At 42.9% G+C, this 23,047-nt stretch overlaps 1 protein-coding gene across 9 annotated transcripts in view; it reads right to left on the bottom strand.

Moving 5' to 3' along the window:
- LTBP1 (latent transforming growth factor beta binding protein 1) overlaps nucleotides 1-23,047 on the bottom strand; it is a 328,168-nt gene that overhangs the window by 175,107 nt on the left and 130,014 nt on the right. For all 9 annotated transcript variants that reach the window (XM_075924972.2, XM_075924973.2, XM_075924974.2 and 6 more), the window contains 2 exons: nucleotides 10,645-10,869; nucleotides 3,591-3,868 (listed from right to left, as the gene is read on the bottom strand). In XM_075924972.2, coding sequence (XP_075781087.2) covers nucleotides 3,591-3,868; nucleotides 10,645-10,869 — 503 coding nt within the window. The remainder of the gene's footprint in view (nucleotides 1-3,590; nucleotides 3,869-10,644; nucleotides 10,870-23,047) is intronic.

Here is a 23,047-nt window from a genome sequence, read left to right as displayed (position 1 = left end):
GGCAACCACACAGCTGGTCCCCAGCTCAGCTGTGCCGCACTGTCTCTTTCAAACGCCCAGGCAGCATTTCAAAGGGGCAGCGCCGCACAGCTGAGTCAGGGATCAGCTGTATAGCGCTGCCTCTTTGAACGCCACTTTGAAGTCCCCCTTGTTCCCCTCCCCTTTGCAGCAAGGGGGGGAGGGAATTGACTAGTCGACTAGACCTTAACATCCGTAACCCGAGCACAACCATAGCATTCCACAAGGACAGCAAGCCCTTAAACAGTCTGAGAATAATTGCCTATGCTCCAGGTCTGCACTTTCCTATTGTATTTCTGGCACTTTGGCCACGTCTATACTTACCTGTGGATCAGTGCTCCGGAGATCAATCTTTTGGTGTTTGATTCAGTGGGCCTAGTAATGACCTGCTACATTGAAAGCTAAGGGTGCCCCCATTGGCACCAGTACTCCTACCCCTTGCAAGGAGCAACGGAAGTCGTTGGGAGCATTTTTCCTGTCGACCTCCCACTTTGGGAACTGCATCAAAGTTTCACTCGAGGTATGTCAACTCCAGCTACAAAATGAACATAGCTAGAGTTGCGTATCTTGATTTGAACTTTTGGGTAAGTATAGATGTGGCCTTAGTAATAAACCATGTTAACAGGGGAGTAAATCTGATGATCAGACAATAATGTAGGGCATGTTTCTCCTCCTTACAGTGCTACAGAGCAGGACAGCACGAATAAATAAAAAATGATTTTGGTCTATAAGCCCTTCTCTAAGCTAAACTTAAGAATTTTCCTAAAACGATACACCAAATCTAATGGCACTCATTTTTTCGTCCATTTTTTCCTCCTATCTCAGCTTCTACAGAAGCAATGGGCAACCTAGGCTAGTGAATGGGCTGCATGAATGTCCCTCCCTCATCTTCATGGGCTGAAGACTGTTGTAACCGAGACAGTATGCCAGGATTGGGCAGTTTTGCTAAGTGTGTGTGTGCCTAAAAAGAGCACTGTGCGCCAACTGGACGGTAGTAGCACTTTGGATGCAGAGGGAGCACACAGCTCTTACAGTCAGTGCTCTGTGCAATGAGGGCACCTCACGTCACATGTGCATGCTTTACATGTGTGTTACTTTAGTAATATCATTAGGAAAAAAGTGACCAGAAACCAGTGACCACCAGCAGACTCTGGCAACCTGAAGCGTGGGTAACAAACAAAATGTCTCATAGGCCACAGAGAATCCTGAAGGGCACCGCATGTGACTCCTGGGCCACATATTGCCCACCACTGTTCTACATCAGTGTCTGCATCTTCACTTCCTTTGTGCAGAAGTAAGTAAAAAGCAATGTTCTCTTCCTTCCCCACCCCTTTTTTTGTTGGAGAAGCATTCACTGAAAAGTCTTCTACCAAAGCGTAATTCAGTTTAGTTGCCCACAGTGGTAAGAAGAAATGTCTGCTAAATATAAAGTCAGACATGAATCTGTCTGAGATCTGGAGTGAAAGATACAGGATAGATGCTGCAAATGATTCTTAGATGACTTGTTCCACCAAGATAAGCAAATTTATTTCTTGCACTTGATACTTTCTTATCAACACACTTTGTGAAATGTTCCCAATCAATCACCTTAGTGCATGGCCAGTGTGATGTTGGGTACACAGCTCTCACATTCTAATTCATAGCACACCTTACAAACTAAACATCAAGCAAGATTAAGCACAAACACCTACTGCTGACTGAAATACAGGACTAGCTGGAAAAGGGGGAGAAAGTTTATATTAACAAGACAACAAGCTTCATAATTGCCCAATAATACCTGGCTACTGAATAGGAGACAAATTGGTGTACTGCACAGGAACTAACCATGCACAAAGTATACTTGAAAGCGGATATATTTTTATTATAATAAATTCTATGTATGTTCAATCTGAAACTTGAACAAAGAGAAATGAACAAATTAACTGTTTTTACTAAAGCATCCCCCCAAAAAATCAACCTGAAGCAGACAACAACATGGTAAATTTTACCTCAAAGTTAATCAAAGTTAAAAGTAACTGAAAACAGGGTCTTATAATAGAAAGCATCAGGCAATCTTAGCTATAGATGTTGCTAGCATCGTCTCCTATAACCTTATTTCTCACCCTTTTCAGGTTGGCAAAACATTCTCCAAAATAAATAAATAAATAAATATATATATATATATATATATATATATATATATATATATATATATATATATATATATATACACACACACATACACGTCATTTTTCACTATTTTCATTAACATTTCTCAAATTAACACAAAAGTAGGCATAAAAAGTATCAATAATAGTGCTCAGCCTAAATAATGTATTTGTGGGCGGTCTGACAGAGAATACTGGACTTAATGAGTAAGAATGTGTAGGTGGTGAGGAAGCAAGATTGTTTATTTTAGATAGAACAAAATTTTGGGTACCTTAATGATTGCCTTTCAGGACACATTCCCACACAAGGGTCTATGGGTACGTCTAGACTACATGCCTCTGTCGCCAGAGGCATGTAGATTAGGCTACCCGACAGAGTAAAATGAAGCGGCGATTTAAATAATCGCCGCTTCATTTAAATTTACATGGCTGCCGCGTTGAGCCGACAAACAGCTGATCAGCTGTTTGTCGGCTCAGCGTGATAGTCTGGACGCTCCCTTGCCGACATCAAAGGGAGTTGTCGACAACCCAGGTATGCCTCCTGGGATGAGGCATACCTGGGTTGTCGACAACTCCCTTTGATGTCGGCAGGGGAGCGTCCAGACTATCGCGCTGAGCCGACAAACAGCTGATCAGCTGTTTGTCGGCTCAACGCGGCAGCCATGTAAATTTAAATGAAGAGGCGATTATTTAAATCGCCGCTTCATTTTACTCTGTCGGGTAGCCTAATCTACATGCCTCTGGCGACAGAGGCATGTAGTCTAGACGTACCCTATGTTACTGCTGTAGACTAGGAAAAAAATGGCCAAGAGATGGCAGTTGCCTGAACAGAATGGGCACTGTAGACAAATCCACTGCTCCTTCTGAAAACAGTTATTTAGGAAGAGAACAAGGTGAACTTTTGAAGAGACTCCCTGGACCCTGCTGGAGCTGCAGTCATTTGATGAGAAAACCACCTGTTCTTATTTTTGAAAAGCACCCAGTAAAGCATCATATATATCATATGAAAACAATATTTCATGGAGGCTGGTGTGCAGCAGGTGTGAATGCTAGCTCAGAGGAACAAGAGGTGTGAACTACTAGCACTGTTTTGCAAAAGAAAGGCCTACAGACACTGTGAGGTGAAATCTCTTTTGGTAAAAAGAACAACAAGCAGGCCTGTGGCACTTTAGAGACAAAAGAATGTTGAGGTGTCCTTTACTGACCGATGGAAAATTTTCATGCTGTATAATCATAGAGGATTTGTGGTACCACTTGGGAGGTGCAATGCAGGCCTGTGCACCCATTAACGTTTTAATTGCTAGATGGAATGCCGCTACATATCCCCTCCCTGCCACCTCCTGTCCCTGAAGGCACAGGTCGCCTAGGTGTATAGTATTTCTTTCAAGTTTCTTGCTTCAAAAATTATTTGTAAATATTTCTTACCTGTGTCCCAGTAGTCTCTTGGAAACAGCGCCCAAGCTGAGTTTTAGCAGAAACAGGAAATACATGAGGAATGGGTTGCTGATGTAGGAAGGCAGAATATCCTTTCTGGGGCTTGTGATATGGAACACCTTGATATGAAACTTGGGGATGTCCTGGCTGGGGTACTTTTACTTTCTGTCCTGATGATGTGCTGTCTATTCTTGAAACTTGATGGAACTGTACTGAGGCCTCAGGGGGATGTTTCACATGGATATTCACTACATTAGGAGGGAACTTCACTAAAATAATTGGAAAACAAAATAAAACAAAAAAAGCAAGAAGAGATGTTAAACCTTACATCTTCAACACTGTAGTAACACTGTTTAAATTAAAATGTATATATGACATCCTGCAATATGAAAAATGTAAATCCTAAATAGAGAAAAAAGTTTGAGCGTATAGTGTGGAGTTTACAATGGAAAAGAATTCAAACTCTCTGTATGGGAAAGTAAGTCCACGTAGAAAACTATGTTAGACACTACTGTGTTAGATAGATGACCTGTTGGCTGGTGTGACAATATTTGTTGTCAGACCGTTTAAAGAAATTTGCCATTCTAAGTCCCAGAATTCAAACTGTACTATGTTATTTATGGATACATAGTACATTTTGCTCTTTCAAACCCATTCACTCTCTTTGGAACATAGAGAAAATATCAGATTTCATCATTTTCACCTTGGAATACCAGCCAAGTCCTGAATTTGCCCCTGAAACCACTGATGACCTCCCAATCATCTAAAAAACTCCATTCCTTTCACTGAACCATTCCTTTCACTGAATGAAGGCTTTGTCAAATAAGGAGGCACTGCATTTCAAATACTTTGTTTTTTAATTGAGTTATAGTTTTAAGTCTGTGCACATATATTCAGAACTTCCACTCACTTATTCCAGTGCAAATCAGGAGTAACTCTATTAAACTCAATGAAATTACACAGACATTAAATTGGTCTCATAATCCCAAACCCATTACTGATTTGGGTTCTTAATCTATTTTAAATATTTCTAGGGGGCTGCGCCCCCCTCTTCACTACACTTGCCAAACCCACCCACCCCCCGCTTGCTGGTCACTTCTGTGGCCAGAGAGCCTGTTAATCTTGCACTGAGCCTAGCTGCACTGTCCATGGCCTTAAGTCACTAGCACCCTTCTCCATTCCCGCCCACCATACCATTGGACGGGCCCCTCTATCAGAACACTTTCAGCTCATCTCACCCACTCGTGCCCTTCAATCACCAGCCAATCCTGTTCCTGCCCTACCCACAAATAAAATAGTCCATGGCCCAGAGTCCACCGACCCCCCCACTTCCATTCCTAGCCCCACCTCTGTCCACCATTCCTATACCCCCATTCCTCTGCTTCCATTCCTATCCCCCAACCCCAGCCCTTCCATCCATCCCTATCCCCACCTCCTTTCCAACACCCACCCATCCTCCTCCCTAATCCCTCTTCACCACACACTGCCGATCCCTACTCCCACCTCCTTCCTCCATATTCCTACACTCCTATCCTTCCCTAACCCCTCCTCCTCTGCACCTTCACACTGCCCATCCCCCTGCCTCCATTCCTATATCCCCCTCACGCCCATCATTCCTCCTTACCGTACCGTCCATCCCTACATACACTCTTATCCCCTTTCCTCACTCCCTACGCACACCCTGCCCTCCCATGAAAAGGCAACCTAACCAGCAAAGAAACAGCACCAGGCCCACATGCAGGAATTTTGGGCGGAGGGGACACTGCTCCAGGTGCTCAGACAGCAGAAGTTGGGCAGCTGCCTGGAGAGAAGGGGCAGCAAAGGTGGCACTGCTGAGGTGCTGTGAAGTGGGAAAGGGAGATGTCTGTGGGTAAGGGAAATGGAAAGGAGGCAGATAAAGAGGCTGGAGGGAGGGGCAGAGAGCGGGGGTTCCTTTGGGATGCCAGGTTGAGAAGGGGGGATGGGAGTCTGTGAGGGGGCAGGAAAGGGTCTGAGGACACACATGGAGGATAGAGAGGGGGCCAGGGAGCCATGCAATGAGGAGGGTCTCTGGGCACCACCATGCAGAGGCAGGCGGCACCCCCCCCCCCACACACGTGGCTGTGTTGGCAGCTGCTCCGAATTCTGCTGGGCCTCAGGGGTTGCCGGATTGCAGCAGCAGTTTCCACAGTTTCCTCAGCGCTGGTGCGGCCACTTCAGGGCACAGTAGAGGATACGGTGGCGGGTGTCCAGGGATGTGGAGCCCGCCTCCATTCCTGGCGCAAGTGGGCCACACCCCAGGCCTTGCACCAGCTGAAGTAGCCCCCTGAGCCGTGGGGCTGAGAGCCCTGCTTTGAAGGAGCCCAGCCTTGCGTCCCCCGTCTCTGGGCAGCGAGCCAAAGCTCATGCTTGTGGTCGTGCACCACAGCCAGCCGCTGGAAGGGGACACAGTGCAGTGGTTGCTTCCCCTGAGCAGGAGTCAACCAGGGCTGGCCCAGCATGCAGCCAGTGCCTCCCTTTAGTCATCAGACCCCACACTGCTTCCCTGTGGGCCTGATCCCAAGCAGCACCTCAAGCCCTCTGGCTGCCGGGAATGTCCCCAACATCCCAGGTCCAGCTTCCTTGGAGACTCTACCTGGAGTTTCCCCTGTGAGCAATGGCAGCGGCGCTGCCCCAGCCCTATTCCCTGCGGCAGGCTGATCCAGATCGGCACCCACGCCCTGGATGGATGGCCTAGCCTGGGCCATCCCAAGGGTCCTGCCTGCTCAGCTCTGGCCACAGCCTTTCAGGAGGTGGAATCTGCTCAGGCCGGGCTGCCAGGCGACTTTGCCAGTCCCCGAACAGTGTCTGGGTCAGGGAGGCTGTGGAATGGCCTGCAGGATACAGAGTGACGTGATGATGTCACACTGTCGTCCTGCAGGAAAAACTTTTTTATATAAAGAGAGATTTTTATAAAATCATGGTATATCTCTAAATTCAATCTTAAAGCCACTTTAAGAATTCAGTTAGAGCAACTTTAACAAAGACTCGTCTCCTTACATTTTATGAGTTAAAAATCAAAGAAGGTGAATACTCTTACCAACAATTACTTAGGAGCATCAAAAGGGCTTAGCCTATGAGGAGAGGGATTCTATTGCCTGCAAAACTCTAAAGCTTTCCAAGGGGAAGAGAAGGTGAACAAGAACTAGACATTTCTATGTTCCACCCTTGCTAAACTCTGCAAGCATTGGTGGTGAGTTGGATAAATGTTATAGTATATGAATGCTGAAGATGGGATACAATATAGTGTGAAGTAAAACAATGCTTGTTTTACACAGGAAAACTGGAATGAACAGGGACAAATTACTGTATATGAACCTTACATCCATTTGGTTATTAAATAAAAGCATTTAATACATTCAGTTCAACACAATTTAGAAAAAAAAACAGGAAAGCTGCCAAAGCACATTCAAAATTCAATATTTAGTTTTTGCGTCCAGGATGATATTTTCAGCATGTGTTAAATGTACTTTCCTCTAATGCACTCCTAAGGTCAGCCAGACAAGTGGGTACAATTCCCCGTCAAACCATCATATGGAGTTAAGAACATAAAGACTTCTTATGACACTGCTGTCTCTATAAATGACCTTAGCTGATCCTGCTTTGCTGTATCTGCTGGAGACAGAAAATCAGCTGCTCTTCTTGATGGGTAAACATTTCTTTGCTAAAACTCTTTAATTCCCATAAGGCTTAGTTATTTTAGTCTGATAGGGGGAGTTTAGTTGGGAGGTAATTAAATTATGCTTGCCTTTCTACCTCTTTTTCTCTAGAGTACCCTGTGACAGGCATTTTCAGCGTATCCAGTCTACCTCGCTTAAAAGAAGCAGCCTTCTAGTTTAATTTTGCCCTGCTTTTTTATTTTATTTTATTTTTACGTTTGAAAATCCACAGCTTTAGGGTAGGCAGAGTTCCCAGGAATTAGGTGATGAGAACCCAGCAAATATGCCTTCGTGACTTTACTGCTTTTCAAATACCCTCTTGGTATCGGAAAGTCAGAAGTTCTTAATAACATATGAGTTCTGTTTTAGTCAAGATACACAGGGGAAAGGAAAATGTTGCCAAAAGAAAAAAAGGTAAGGTCTCAAAAAAATCTTTTGACTAGGAGCAGATACAATTATTTGACTGTCATTTTGCATTACATAAGGAAGACAACATAACATGGCTATTTCTGGCAAACAAAACAGTTTCACTTACATGAATGCACTGACTGGATACTCTTTTCAAGCTAGTACAGGTTGAACCTCTTTAGTGTGGCACCCTCAGGACCTGACCGGTGCTGAACCACAAGTGGCCAATATTGTTTAGTGGCATTATCAATATTTCCACTGCAGACTGGGCTCTTAGAAGACATTTAGGGATAAATTAGAGCTAAATAACATAGAATCATAGGGTTGGAAGAGACTGCAGGCAGTCATCAAGTCCAGCCCTTTGCCCTAAGCAGGACCAATCCTAACTAAATCAACCCAGCCAGGGCTTTGTCAAGCCGAGATTTAAAAACCTCTAGGGATGGCGATTCCACCCCCACTCACCCAGGTAACCCATTCCGGTACTTCACCACCCTCCTAGTGAAATAGTTTTTCCTAATAGCCAACCTAGACATCCCCCACTGTAGCTTGAGACTTTCTCCTTGTTCTGCCATCCGTCACTAGTAAGAACAGCCTCTCTCAGTACAGCACAGAATACTGACAGCCAGGACAGTTGGCTGTAAACAAACATTATGGGACCACAGGAAACTTGGCCACACCCATGATAAGTGGAATGCTAGCTAACTAAAATCATGCTGGACCACAAAAGTTGCCGGACCAGAAAGTGCTTGACTAAGGAGTAGGGGTGTTAAATTTAGATGAATTAACTAATCCAATAGTCGATAGGATTTCCATTGATTATTTGATTAGTCTATAAAGACTCCTCTGCCTTTGAACTGTAGCAAGAGCCCAGCTCTTGCTACAGTTCAAAAGCGGAAGCCCCAGCGGAAGCCCAGCTCTTGCTACAGTTCAAAAGCGGAAGCCCCATAGGGAGTGCAGGACCAGCGGGGAATACCTAACTGGCCCGGTGCTCCCTGCGGCGCCTCAGCCTTTGAAATGTACAAGAGCCCCAGCAAGGCTCTTGTACATTTCAAAAGGAAGCCTCATGGGGACCGCGGGGTGAGAAGGGGAGTGCCTGCTTATGCTTATCAGATAGTCAACTAGCTGCTTACACCCCTACTATGGAGGTTCAACCTATATAGTGGCTCCTTTCTGATTCAACTATTCTTATTAGGCAGATCTCGATATATGCACCTTGCCAGATTCTATAAATCCATCTAGCTCTGCTAGGGATGTTCAGCCAAATTTTCAAGACTGTAACAAATCAAGATGAAAGTTGTAGTGTTTGTCCCCAAGTCCTTCTTTCTCCAGATATTTGATTTCTGTCCAGTAACATCCTAAACTTTGCTTTCTGCCAATCTCTTACACTTCATCCTCTCACCCAGAAAAGGAGCATTCCTCTCCCCATTGCTCAATGTGCTCACTTGGACATAGAAATGGCAGGCAAAGGCAACAGGACTGATGATGACCATGGGGCTTCCTTCCAAAGGGGTAGGAAAATTCCTCACATGAGTAAGAAATTTCCTGTACTTTTCAAGCTTGTGACCTGTACATTAACTCTGAAGTACAACTATGGCCAAATGCTATTCTTCTTTAACAGAGTGCTCATAGTAATAAGCCTCAGGGACGACAAGTATATGGCAGTTGGATCCTCTTGTTCAAAAGGAAAATTCAATTTTGGCAGCCCAATATAGGGTTTGGTAAAATAACCTGATTTCCAGTGGATTGGGTGGAAGCCCCACAGGGTCTGTTATACTGAAAAATGGAGATGCTGCTTAAGACCTTTTAATTCGAACATTTCTAAATAGATGACTATTCGTGTTTCTTACATAGCTATTGCCTGTATTGATAATAGAGTTATTAAGTTAGATTATGCCTGTCATAAAGATACAATTAACCTGGGTCTGTTTTTAGCAATGCAATTCCGAAAATAACTGCTCACCTAATCGCACCAGAATTTTTTTTTTAAAATTTATTAATTCAGTTGCAACAACCTGGAAAAGTTACCAGCTGCAGTAAAAAATAGGTTGGTTATTCAAACAAACAAAAATTAGTGTTAAATTACTGAACTGTGGAATTTAATTGTGGGACTTGCCACAAAAACAGAAACAGACCGATAACATGGATAACACAGACCGATAAAAAGTCCTTTGAGTTCATACTTCATCAAATAATGTGACACATCATCAAAGTATCAGTTGCAGGTAGCAGGCTCTGATCTCTTAGTATGGGCATGCTACTTTGTTTTCTTCTCAGCTTCATCTTGTTTTTAAATAAATACTTAATTAGTGTTTACACAGCACTATCTGTGATTTCATCTACCTTACTGGAAATGTTGTATTTAACTGAAAGTTTCTCAAACTTCTACAGTGATAATTATGATCCATGCCATGGCTTCTGTCAGTTAAAAGGATCACATACAAAAAAAAAAAGAATTATGTGTACAACAGTTCACAGAGTGAAAGTTAAGTTGTAAGGATACACATGGATTCTGTTTTCATTTTAACATCAACTTAATTATGTTGGAAGGCAACTGCCCTCTGTTCAACACGAGTGAGAACTTAATAGTTTGCCACTTTACCAGTCACAAGGAAATTACAGATTGTGTTCTGGAACAATGCCTTCTGTCCATCCCCAGGTGCAATCTAACTATGCAATGTGCAGGAGAGAATTCTGTTATATGAAAGAATGTGGCGTCCTTTTTATTTCAGTGATCAAGGTCTAAATTCTACCACGAATTAAAGTAAAATGACCGTATCAAATTCATTCCAATCCTCTACGGATTACTCCAATCAATCATTCAGGTAGGATATGGAGTCAACCTGTGGTATCTATCTTCAAACCATGTAGGCAGTCATCATCATTACTGGTCTGACAGTCACAATTAGAAAGTAAAACTAGCTTCAAAGGGAAAAGCATCCATGACAGAAAAAAAAAGTTACCTTTTACTCCTTGCTGTCCAGGCATGGTCAGTGGTAAAGTATGTGTAGAGTGGATGACATGTGATCCAATGGTCTTGCTTGCCTGCTGTGATTGATGGTAAACTTTTGGAGTATTGGCACTCAGCACTGGGATCTGACAGAGTTTACCAGTATAATTAGGAGGGCACTGGCATTTATCTCTAGAACTGCACTGTCCACCATTCATGCACGGAAGATGACAAATAACTGAGAGAAGAAGAAACAGAAAAATACAGAGATGTTGCTAGTATCTCTTCAGCTGCAAAATTATTTTTAGCATTATCGGATGCATCACAGTGCTACTGATAGCAGTAGAGAAGGGAGAGATCTGAGTCTTACTTCTGACATTTGTGGAATGGCTGTCCATTTGAGACAGGTTATTGTTTCCATAATGATAGGACCAAGTACCCTGATTATTACCTCCATATGGTTCACGTGTTTGACTCTCTTTACAACAAGCACAGCATGTGTATTTCTTCCTAACTGATTATATTTCACCATGACAAAAAGAATACTATGTTTAGTAGCGTCCCTTGGGTAAAACTCTGTGTGTGGGTACCACTTCCTGGAAAAATCTAGCTCTTTCTAAAAACCCTGAGACCTGAGCATTCTCTGGAGAGAGGGATAAGACCTTGCCAGATCAGAGAATGCTGGGTGTGAATTTCCCATTTCCCTCACAGGCCATGATTATTCTTTGAAAAACTGTCTCCTATTCAGGGTATCTTTATATATTTTTCCAGACATGAGCTAATATTTATAGCCATCTATTAGGATAATTAAATTCCCAACTAGTTTTATTCCAATAATCTCAGAAACATAAATTCTAAGTTATAAAAATATTTTAGTACCTATATAAACACCTACCTATGGCTGATTACTTCTACACCAACTTGTACTTTGATGTCTATATAATTTATCAAATCAAAAATGGAAAGTATTAAGTGGAAGTTTAAATCCCCAAACCATAAAAGTTAATATTTAAAAGTAAGTGGTCTTTTATGTCTGAGATTCATTCCTTTCTAAAAATATAGCACAGTGTTTAAGAATTTGCTATAATTTAGCTATACTGTAAAAACTTTCAGAAACTAAACAAAGCAGGAATACAAAATGAAGTTGCTCAAGCTAAAATCATTTGTTTTATTCTTTTTATGTAACTATAAGATGCTTAGAAAGATAATATAGTATTTACTTCTAAGCCTTTTTTTGCATCTTGATATTTTGTTAGATTTATACTGTTTGACTGTATTGAATTACAAGGTAATTAGGAAGCCATGGAGAGTGGCAGGTTATGTGTATACATTGCCCCTACTAACCAAATGGTACAATCTTTTGACAGCCACTGCATATTGCCATCTTACAGCTACTATAAAAGGTCAGTATTGCAAAAAGAATGTGCATGTTGTGTGTTGTAACAAGACAAAGTAGGAGGTTTAGAAGTCACAAGAGTTCCAAGTGAGCTGCGTAATTCATCTGGAGTATAAAAAGCATTGGAAAAATAAGCAATCAGATGGGCTCTTAACAAAGAAGTATAATTGCATTATAATTACAATATTTGGAATTTGTTTGCCTAAACACTGGATAGGCATTACTATATCTAAGTACCAAAGTAAACAACCTAATATGTTTTTCCATTTTATTCCATAAATACATATTTAATACTGTTGTCTGCTCATCTTGCTTTCATTTTATAGGAGCTGATTATAAAAGGACTACAAAATTCTAGTATTATAAATTAGCATAAAAAGATCTAGCAGCTTTCAGAATACTGATCACTTTAACCTGTGCCTTACAGTGTGTGCCAAACAACTGTTGTTGTGGGTTGGCTGATAAAAACAGTGGACTATAAAGAAAATTAGTCATTTCGGAAAAAAGAGAAATGTTTCTGATTTGAGCCATGACTGAAATACACAAAATTGTCCCTAATTCATCAAAAGGGGGATGGGGAGCTTTTACTCTTAAAGGTTTTCAGCATTTCTTAAAAAATTAACTTCTCTGTGAGCAGCCAAAAATGAATACTTCTAATGCAATAGCATGACGGCAAAGAGGGACCCAAAGTTTCTGTGTGTTCTGATCCTTTTGCAGGACTGAGGCCTAAAACAGAAACATGTATGCTATTCTTGCCTAAGTAATGATTGTTGTGAAAATATTTTGCAACAATGAGGCAGTGTGCGCAATGTTACTGAGATACTGGTTTTAGGTCACAAGGGAGCACAGTGAAAAATTCCAAATACAATTCTCTGTAAGGCTGCACCCGTAGAGAGGCATTCCAGGAAACTAGGAAGTGGGAACTAGTATTTTCACTGAGGAGCTCCTAAGCCATAAGAAACCTATCTTTCTTGTAAGGTCTGTCTCCTTAGGTAATACTAGAATGGGGCAAATTCAGCTCTTAATTAAATCAGAGTAAATCTATAGTAACTCCCCTGAAGTCAATTGAGTTATTCTGGATTGAGACTCGTTTAATTGAGAGCAGATTCTGGACTCGCACCTTAAATTATGGGGCTCCTCCATTTACATAAGCTTTTAAAAGGCTAACTAAACTACTATGTTTACAAGCAGCATCGTCACATTGCAATGAATTCACGTAACAACTTCTGTTTTCCTTTTCTTGGTGTTCACAAAATAGTATTTCCAAATCCGGCTCAAGAATGAACTCTGCATGCCAATATCAGTTAAACCAATGGGCAGGATACTTGGGATAACACCAACTGGGCCTTCTGTTGAAGGAGATATGGGGTTGGGAAAAGGGCCAGGGGCTCCCAGCTGCCTCTGCTACCGCTGCAGCATCAAGAGCAGGAGCCAGAGCCCTGAACCCATACATTCCAGATGCCGCTGAAAGGCAAGCTGAGGCCACACCTAAGGGCCCACCCTTTTGGGGCCCAGGGCCCAGCGAAGTCTGTTGGCTACCCTGAAACAATAACTATAAAAATAACCTCTCAAGGTAGGACACGAATATTTGTATTACCATATTTAAACTTTAATTAATATAAAATGAGGCGGCCTGTGGCACCTTTGAAACTAACAGATTTACTAGGGCATACGCTTTCGTGGGTAAAACACAGTGCATCAAATGAACTGGAGTTTACAGAGGTATTTGCAAGGACAACAAAAGAAGAAGGGTTCTTGTATAACTGAGGCTAATCAAATCAGGGTGTAAATGGCTCATTCACAGCAGTGGACGTGGATATCAAGAGAGGGGAAATGCATTAACCAGTTAAGATCCTTATTCAATCCTAAAACAATAGTGTTGAATTTGCAAATGAATTCAAATTATTCAGTATAATTGTGTCGTTGGAGTTCATAATTAATCCAAACTAGACTTATATAATTGATGTCAGGGACACCTACTTGCTCAGTAGTTTTGAAAATCATACCAAACTCTTTAGATGGCTAAACAGAGATTCAGAGTCTAATTTTAGGCTTCTGTTATTAGAAATTTTGTCTCGAACCTGAAAATGTGTAGACTGGGGGTCAGCAACTTTTTCAAGCCAAAGAGACAAACTACATCAAAATTCAGAACAAGTTGTCAACAAAGATCCGTATAAGAATGCCCATTTGAATGACTGAAAATATACAACTTAATATTACTGATAATTGACATAATGATTAATAATAGCATAAATGAAACATCACACTCTCAGACTTTATTTAATGGGACTTCTGCTGCTGGATCCTCTCTCACATTTCTTTGAAGTTTACATCATAACTGGTCAGATCCAGCTTCATGCATGCATTCAGGCTGTCTTCTGTCAATCTTATGGCGGGGGCTGGGGAGGGGGGGCAGGAGTTTGGGAATGTGGGGCTCAGGGCAGGGGGTTCAAGTGTATGATGGGCTCCTGGTTGGTGTGTGTGGGAGGGTGCAAGAGTGTTATAAGGCTGTGACCCAGATGGGGGCTGGGCCCCAACTGGGGGCTTGTTAGCTAGGCTTCATTTTTAAATAAAGTAAAATATTATGTCCAACAAGAATGTTTCAACATTGTATTTATTTATGGCAGGAGTCGGGAACCTTTTTTGGGTCAAGGGCCACTGTCCCACAGAATAATCAGATGGGGACCACACAAGAGAGAAGCAAAAAAAACACCCCTCCAAAAAACCCCAACCCTCACTGACGTGGCCCCAACTGAGATAGCTCGTTCCCCTGGTACTCCAGCCCCATGGGAAGGGCGGGGGAGGGGAGACGAAGGGCCAGGAGGACTAAGGTTCAAGGCCTCAGGCCAGATTAACTCTTCTGAGATTTCAGGGTTAGTGGATTTTATGGGCCCCTCCCAGGCTCTGGAGTGGGGCCAAAAATGAGGGGCCAGTTTGTGGGACAGGGCAGCCAGTGAGTGGGATAGGGATGGGGGGGGCAGAATTTGGGTGGGAGGTAGGGTGCAGGAGCAAGCTGGGGGTGAATGTCTGGCCAGGGGGCAGAAACGGGGTGCAGGTGCATGTTTGGCCAGGGGCAGGGTTCTGGTGGCTGTCTGGCCTGGGGCAGAGGCCAGGAACAGGGTGTGGGTGCGGGATACCCACCCACAGAAGCCAGACGGCCAGGATGTGGGTGGGTGTCTGTCCAAGGGGGAGGGGACAGGAGCAGGGTGCCGGTGGGTGTCTCGCCAGGGAAGTGGGGTCAGGAGTAGGGTGCTGGGGGAGTGTCTGGCCGGGGGGGAGGAGGCAGGAGCAGCTCGGCTGGTACCTGCTGGTCTCCAGGGGTATCTCTCTGATAGAATTTGCAGGCAGCACTGGAAGAAGTACATGTGCCGTTCCTTTAGGAAATCCAGCTGCTCTTCATCCCCAAAGTTAGGATCCTCCACCACCATTTTAGCCACACACCCCAAGCGCCTGCACACTCAATGTGCATCACCCCCACATCCAGCGCAGCTGCTGTGTCCTCTCTCTGGTGATCACCAGGAAGGGAGAAGCCACACAACTCCCATGTCCTGCATCCCCGGAACACGGGGGAAGGTAGGGTGGATAAAGAAGTACACGCATTACTGTGAGGAGGTGAGGAGTTGCGCATTCACTTCCCCACAAGCTCTGATCCAGCGCTGAGCCTCAAGGCTTTCCCCCACATGCACACACTGGAAGGTGGTGCTGGCTCCAATCTTGTAAGGGGTACGATGTGGATCTCCAGCACAGACTCCCCATAGTGGGGGGGCAGAGGAGAAGGAAGAAGAGGGCCTGAGCTCGAGCCGCAAGCCATATCTGGCTCCTAAGTGAGTCATAGATTGCCAACCTCTGGGCTAGACCACAACCCTGGAATTTCTCAGAATTCTAAATGGGACATTTGGGGTTTTGTAGAGAGTCTCACAGGAAGTGAAATCCATCTCATGTACAAATCTAGGGGCATGGTCCAGAGAGGTGCTGAGAAACCACAATTCCCATTGACCTCCCTGGGAGATATGAAGACTTACTTTCCAAGATCAGGTATGAGATCCATTATAGAAAAGTGATGCAAGAAAATTCAGATAATCTCTTTTAGAATGTTTTTCTTCTCTGTGCTTTCCATGTTGGGAATTAGTGCAGGAAGGTAAGCAACCTAAGAGTTTTTAATTTGTTTTTCCTCACTCTAGGAGGTGGTCAGTTGAGCAAATAAGAGGAGAGAATAAGGGTTGTCCATTTTTTTCAGAGGTTATGCTAAAATTGCTAGCTTGGAAACTTCCAACCTACAGGACAGAGCTGGATACATACTCTAAAACTTGAATGTTTAAAACAAATTAGACTGTATTCTTACTTCTTTCGTGTGTGTGTGTGTGTGTGTGTGTGTGTGTGTGTGTGTGTGTGTGTGTGTGTGTGTGTGTGTGTGTGTGTTTGTTTATTGGGGGCTGCGCCTCCCTGCTCACTACAATTGCCAACTCCCTTCTCTCTAGGGGTAGGTGGCCCCAGCTCTGCCCCTGTCCACTGGGGGAGAGCCAGGCTGAGGCATGGCAGCCCTGGCCTTTCCCCCTCCCCGCCCTGCTGCAAGTGGAGGTCAGCCCTGGCTCTCTCCACACAGCCAACGGGGGTATGTGTGTGTGTCAAGGCCAGACCAGCCCTGGTTCCCCAACCGCCAGCCACTGTGCAGGGCCAAGGCTATGCCAGCCCCATCTCTCCTCCCTCCCCCTAGGCCACGCCATCCCTGGCACTCCACCCACCCCAGGCTGTTGGGGGTCAAGACTGCACCAGGTCCAGCTTTCCCCACTATCAACCAAGGAAGGCCATGGCTGCGCCAGCCCCAGCTCTCTTCCCCCCGGCTACTGGGGAGGGCCAGCCCTGGTTCCCTCTCCCCAGCCACGGGAAGGGGGGAGTGTGAGGCCGAGGCTTCACCAGCCCCAGCTCTGTCCTTCCAGCCGCTGTGAGTGGGGAGACCAAGGCAGCAGCGCAGCAGCCCCAGCTTCCCCCTGAGCACCAGTGAGGGAGGAGGCTGGGGCACAGCAGCCCCAGCTCCTGAGCACTGGGGAAAGAGGAGGGGGAAGGAGAAAGGAGGCAGGCAGGACGTAGAGTGACGTGATGACATCACTCTGTCGTCCTGCAGGAAAAACATTTTTATATACAGAAAGAGATTATAGCAAGCAAGCCTGCTAGCAGGAACGTTGCTGAAACAGCAAATAAGAGCTTATCTACCTGGCTAGTTGGTGAATAGAACATCAAGATATAAATATACTTGTGCATTAGCCTGCAACACATTTACTGTCCATATGGGCCCATAAACAAGAAGCTCTTTAGGATGTGGTAACAGGGGCTACTTGGTCAGTTAGCACATGGTGGGCTAGTGCCCTGTATAGTCCACTGTACAGCTTGCTATGCACTAACTAGCTATGTAGACAAGACGTAAGAGGCAAATATTGCAGAATGTTTACTCAGATTTACTGGCACCATCTTAGAAATTTAAAAATCATGATCGGGCCAGATTCTGAGCAGGTGAATATCATTGTAACTACAGGCAGTCCCCGGGTTACATGGATCCGACTTACATCGGATCCCTACTTACAAACAGGGTGAGGCAACCCTGCACTAGCTGCTTCCCCCCAGCAGACCAGGGAGACGCGAAGCTAGCGCCTCCCCCCTCCCCCCAGCAGACCAGGGAGATGCGGAGCGGCTTTTCTCAGCAGACACCTCAGCTTGAGAATAAAGGACTGAGGGAAGTGAGGTGTGGGAGAATAAAACTGAGCTCTGGAGAAATGTTTGGCTAGAGTTTCCCCTACGATATGTACCAGTTCCGACTTACATACAAATTCAACTTAAGAACAAACCTACAGTCCCTATCTTGTACGTAACCCGGGGACTGCCTGTATACTGCCTTCAGCGCAGCTATGCTGATTTATATCTGCTGAGGATCTGGTTCAATTGTGAAAACTGAATTTTTAATCATGAGCATTTGCACCTGAAAAAGAACCGTAATGGTTATACCCATCACTTATATTAACAGAAAAATATCAAACGGCCTGTGGGTATTATAAAAACAGATTAAATTTCAAATAGTAACTACAGAATTCTCAAAGAAATTAGTCATTATGAACAATTCAAAATTTTGCAAGCAATCTATACAGTGAAATATAGTCAAATAAAACCCTGGGTTTATAATGCTGAATAAAGAGCACACTCCTAGAAACTGTGATCTGTTCTCAAATATGTAAAAGAAAAAAGGATAAATTTGGGTTTTTCTTTTAGATTTGTTTTCTGATTAAGCTGCCGGTTCTGCTAATTTCTGTAGAGTTCGAATTAAAGGATTAATCATGTGGATAAAGTGGACTCAAGAGGAGAAAAAGTATTTGGGGGCAGCAGAAAGGAAACGGCTATGCTGGCCTCTTTTTTTCCCACCACTTGAGAAATAAAGGTTAATAAAGAGTGAAGAGTCCTGAGGAAGAGATCTCTGCAAATATAAACTAATTTTGAAGCCAGTATTTTTTTGATCAGCTCAGGTCCTTGTAAAACACTTTTTTGTTTTATTTTACCATTAAGCTTAAGGATCTTAAACAGAACATTGAGTTTTTTACATAAACACTGGTGAGCAGCATGCAGACAAAGGACCTCCTGAAAACCATAACTTGTTTATCCCTGGGCTGATTGTTATAATTATGTCTGAAGGGAAGGAAAATCTTCATCTGTAATGATGGAATCGCCGAGCTATTAATAGTCTAGTAGTAACAAAGTGGAGGAACAGGGGTATAGATAATATAGCAAAAAATCCAGTCTGCTCATATATAACCCACAAGCAAAGGGAAAAAGAAGAGAGAGAATAAATTAGCAAAATAGATTACATTTCAAAATACACACCTACCAAGTTAGCTGCTAAAACTGTCCAACATCTATTAATGAACCATCACTATGGGATGGAGCAAATAAAGGTTTATATTTTATTCATAAATGAATCTATCATTTTGACAGGTACCAGGTTTCATTTAAAACTGGTTTTTGGAATAAGCAAAAATTGCGAATACTTTCCTGATCCTCCAGTAGTTAACTGGTAACTGGCTTTGATTTCTGTGAGTGCTAAGTGCTCGGGCTGGGCTATCACCATGCAAAATTAGTCAACCATAAAAGATTTGGTGAGACCCTCCATCTTGTCTTTTGGTGAGCCAGGACAAGTGGCAGAAAGAAAAAACAGGCCTGGGAGATCTTTAGTATTTGCAAGACAAATCCTGGTAAACTTACTATGGGCATAATTTGCCAAGCATAGGAGCTGGAATCATGAGCAGAGAAAATATGAAACAACTGAGACCTAGTTTGTCACAGCAATTACATCATCTGATTTGTTTTCATGATTCCAAAATCCTCTAAAAGAGTTCCAAGTAAACTTAATACTGTAGTCAAGTTTGAAATTTTTAATCCAATCAAAATAATGTGTAACAATCCAAATTCTTGGGACCTAATTCCTCCTAATCCTCATAAAATAGCCCCTATTTATCCAATCAAGCCCTGAACCTGGATGGAAACTCCTTGCCTATAACAAAGATTCAGTTGAATATGACTTTCAAAAAGTTTCCCATCTCCTTTCCAAATACACACCCTGCACTTCTCTATTAATCTTTGCCTTTTCTTTTTACAAGTTAACTACCACTCACATTTCATTACTTATTCAAGTACTTAACCCTAGATCCTTTGTATAAAATATGCAGGGCAGGCTCTCTTGAGCAAACTTCAATACAGGTCAAACCTCTCCAGTGCGGCATGCTCAGGACCTGACCGGTGCAGAATCAGAGAATTTGGCAAACCGCAGCAAGTCAATACTCTCTACCAGCACTTCCACTGCTTACTGGGCTCCTAGAAGACATCTAGGGGTAAATTAGAACTAAATAACAGCCCAGAACTCTAAGAGCCAGTACTAATGGCTGTAAATAAACTTTATGAGACCACAGGAAACTTGGCCACACCCATGATAATTTGACATTTGGCTAAGTAAAATCATGCCGGACTATGGAAGCTGCTGGACCAGAGAGTGCAAGACTAAAGGGGCTCAAGCTGTACTTTTAATTATAGTATTTCTATTGGATGTATCAGAAACTAGCAGATGCTTTTCCTCGGGATTCCAAATTGTCCAGCACTAATATAGATGTAGAAATTTTTCTTCTGTGTAAGAAACATTTGCTATGCACTTAAAAATCAGAATAGTACAGAAATACAATGAATGCAACTTGTCTTAGACCAGAAGAAAAACTTATTTTAACAGCAGTGACAAATCAGTGCATACTAAATTCCTATAACTCAAATTATTTACATAGAATACATTTTTAGACAAAAGACTAAAAGACCAAAGTCTGAGGTGATGTGTATGATGGTCCAATGTTCCTTCATATTCAGGACCTACTCCCATTTTCTGACTACAAGATAATCTAACTAGGTATAATGTATATCTTCTTTTGGCTCCTTGGTGTTTCATTCAAAGTAGGTGGTATTATACTTCAAATTACACATTCCTGTGCTCTCGCGTTTCTTGTTAAATTCTTCTCTTCTAAACCCTTAAAAGACAAATGGGGAAGTTCTGTCTGTACCCTGAGAGGGTGCATTTAGTTTTCCCTAGTTGGCAGCTCAAACCAGTTATAATACTGATGAAGAGGGACTGTACGTTTACTGTTCAAAAGAAAATATGAACACTGAACCCCAAGATTTGCTATTAAAGATATCCTTACAACTAGGAGAGTCATGTTGAAGGCACGTTAGAGATTTTTAGTAGGGACAAAGACAACCACATTTTCTTGGGCCATAGACTAAATCCACACTGGGAATCTACTTAATATCTGTTGATATGATAAGAACAAGTATATAGATATGGGACTAGACTCTCAACTAGTGTAAATCAGCCTATCTTCACTGAAGCTTTGCCAATTTATATCATCTGATGAGCTGTTTCATCATATTTAAGAGATCTTTACTACCAATGGGCTGAGTGACAAAGTAACGACCCCAGTCCCAAATGGGTAAACATTAATGTCACCGTTCTGCATTTTATTCACACATGAAAAACAAATTACCGCCAAATACAATGTTTGTGATGCCGGGCTTGTCATGATTATTCTTCGTGTAAGAGAGAAAACGGTGGAACAAAGCAAAAGAATGAATGAACAAGAAAGAGCAGTGCTGAAATAAGTTTATCATTTTTTAAAATATAAATATATTTTGGGGGCATTTGAAAGCTAAATAATTGTTTTCCAAATTTTGCACTTGAAATAGGAAAAATGAAGATGATTACAAGGAATGTTATCACTTTTTATTGGTTCCCCCAACACACGCACAAACCCCTGTAAACATGAAGTTAAAGCTGCAGACATTACACTTTGACTGTTAGCATTTAAAAAGCAACAATATGCTAGAAATGCATGATATGCAATGCTAAGTCTAAATTTCCAAACAATGCTGAATGACACACTCAAACTAACTACCAGCACCTGAACTCTACCTTATTACAATTACAACCATGTGTATTTTCAGAAAGCATTGCTCTATTTTCTTTTTTATGGCTCGACTCAAGGACTCTCTTGAGGAGAATTTAGAAAGGCTACCGCTTTCCCTATCTTAACACTTTCAAAGACCTGAAACTTCAGTGTTGTTGGAAGGGGAAAATACATCAAAGACACAGAACTCCTCCTTACATAAGCATCTTTCTGAGAGATGAACACAGAGCACAAAGAATAGAACATACTTTTTTGCCCCAACAAATTCCTTGAACTTTAGAATTTGAGGGGGAGATAGCTAGGTATGAGTCAACAGTGTAACAATGATAAATGTATATATATATATATATATATATATATATGAGAGAGAGAGAGAGAGAGAGAGAGAGAGAGAGAGAGAGAGAGAGAGAGAGAGTGAGAGAAACATCATTTTGGGATGTATTAACAGGAGTGCTGTAAGTAAGACATGAGAAGAAATTCTTCTGCTCTACTCTGTGCTGATTAGGCCTCAACTGAATTACTGCGTCCAGTTCTGGGGACCACATTTCAGAAAAGATGTGGAGAAGATCCAGAGAAGTGCAACAAAAATGATTAAAGGTCAAGATTAAAGGTCAGGGAAGACTGGAAGAATTGGGTTTGTTTAATCTACAAATGAAAAGAATGAGAAGGGACAAGATAGCAGTTTTCAAATACTTAAAAGGGTGTTATCATAGAATCATAGAACCATAGAGCTGGAAGAGACCTCAGAAGGTCAAGTCCAGCCCCCTGCTCTAGGCAGGACCAATCCCAACTAAATCAACCCGGCCAGGGCTTTGTCAAGCCTAGACTTAAAAACCGGTAGGGATGGAGATTCCACCACCTCCCTAGGTAACCCATTCCAGTGCTTCACTACACACCTAGTAAAATAGTTTTTCTTAATTTCCAACCTGGACCTCTCCCACCACAACTTGAGACCACTGCTCCTTGTTCTACCATCTGTCACTACTGAGAACAGCCTCTCTCCATCCTCTTTGGAACCTCCCTTCAGGAAGTTGAAGGCTGCTATCAAATCCCCCCTCACTCTTCGCTTCTGCAGACTAAACAGACCCAAGTCCCTCAGCCTCTCCTCAGAAGTCATATGCTCCAGCCCCCTAATCATTTTGGTTGCCCTCCGCTGGACCCTCTCCAATGTGTCCACATCCTTTTTGTAGTGGGGGGCCCAGAACTGGACACAATACTCCAGATGTGGCCTCACCAGAGCCGAATAAAGGGGAATAATGACATCTCTGGATCTGCTGGCAATGCTCCTCTTAATGCAACCTAATATGCCATTAGCGTTCTTGGCTACAAGGGCACACTGTTGACTCATATCCAGCTTCTCATCTACTGTAACCCCCAAGTCCTTTTCTGCAGAACTACTACTTAAGTGATTGGTCCCCAGCTTGTAACAATGCTTGGATTCTTCCATCCCAAGTGCAGGACTCTGCACTTGTCCTTGTTGAACCTCATCAGATTTCTTGTGGCCCAATCCTCCAATTTGTCTAAGTCACTCTGGACCCTAT

This window comes from Pelodiscus sinensis, chromosome 3 (genome assembly GCF_052426305.1).
Source record: "Pelodiscus sinensis isolate ZL-2025 chromosome 3, ASM5242630v1, whole genome shotgun sequence".
Classification (NCBI taxonomy): domain Eukaryota; kingdom Metazoa; phylum Chordata; order Testudines; family Trionychidae; genus Pelodiscus; species Pelodiscus sinensis.
The sequence above is the reverse complement of the archived record's forward strand: the minus strand, read 5'-3'. Positions and strand labels throughout refer to the sequence as shown.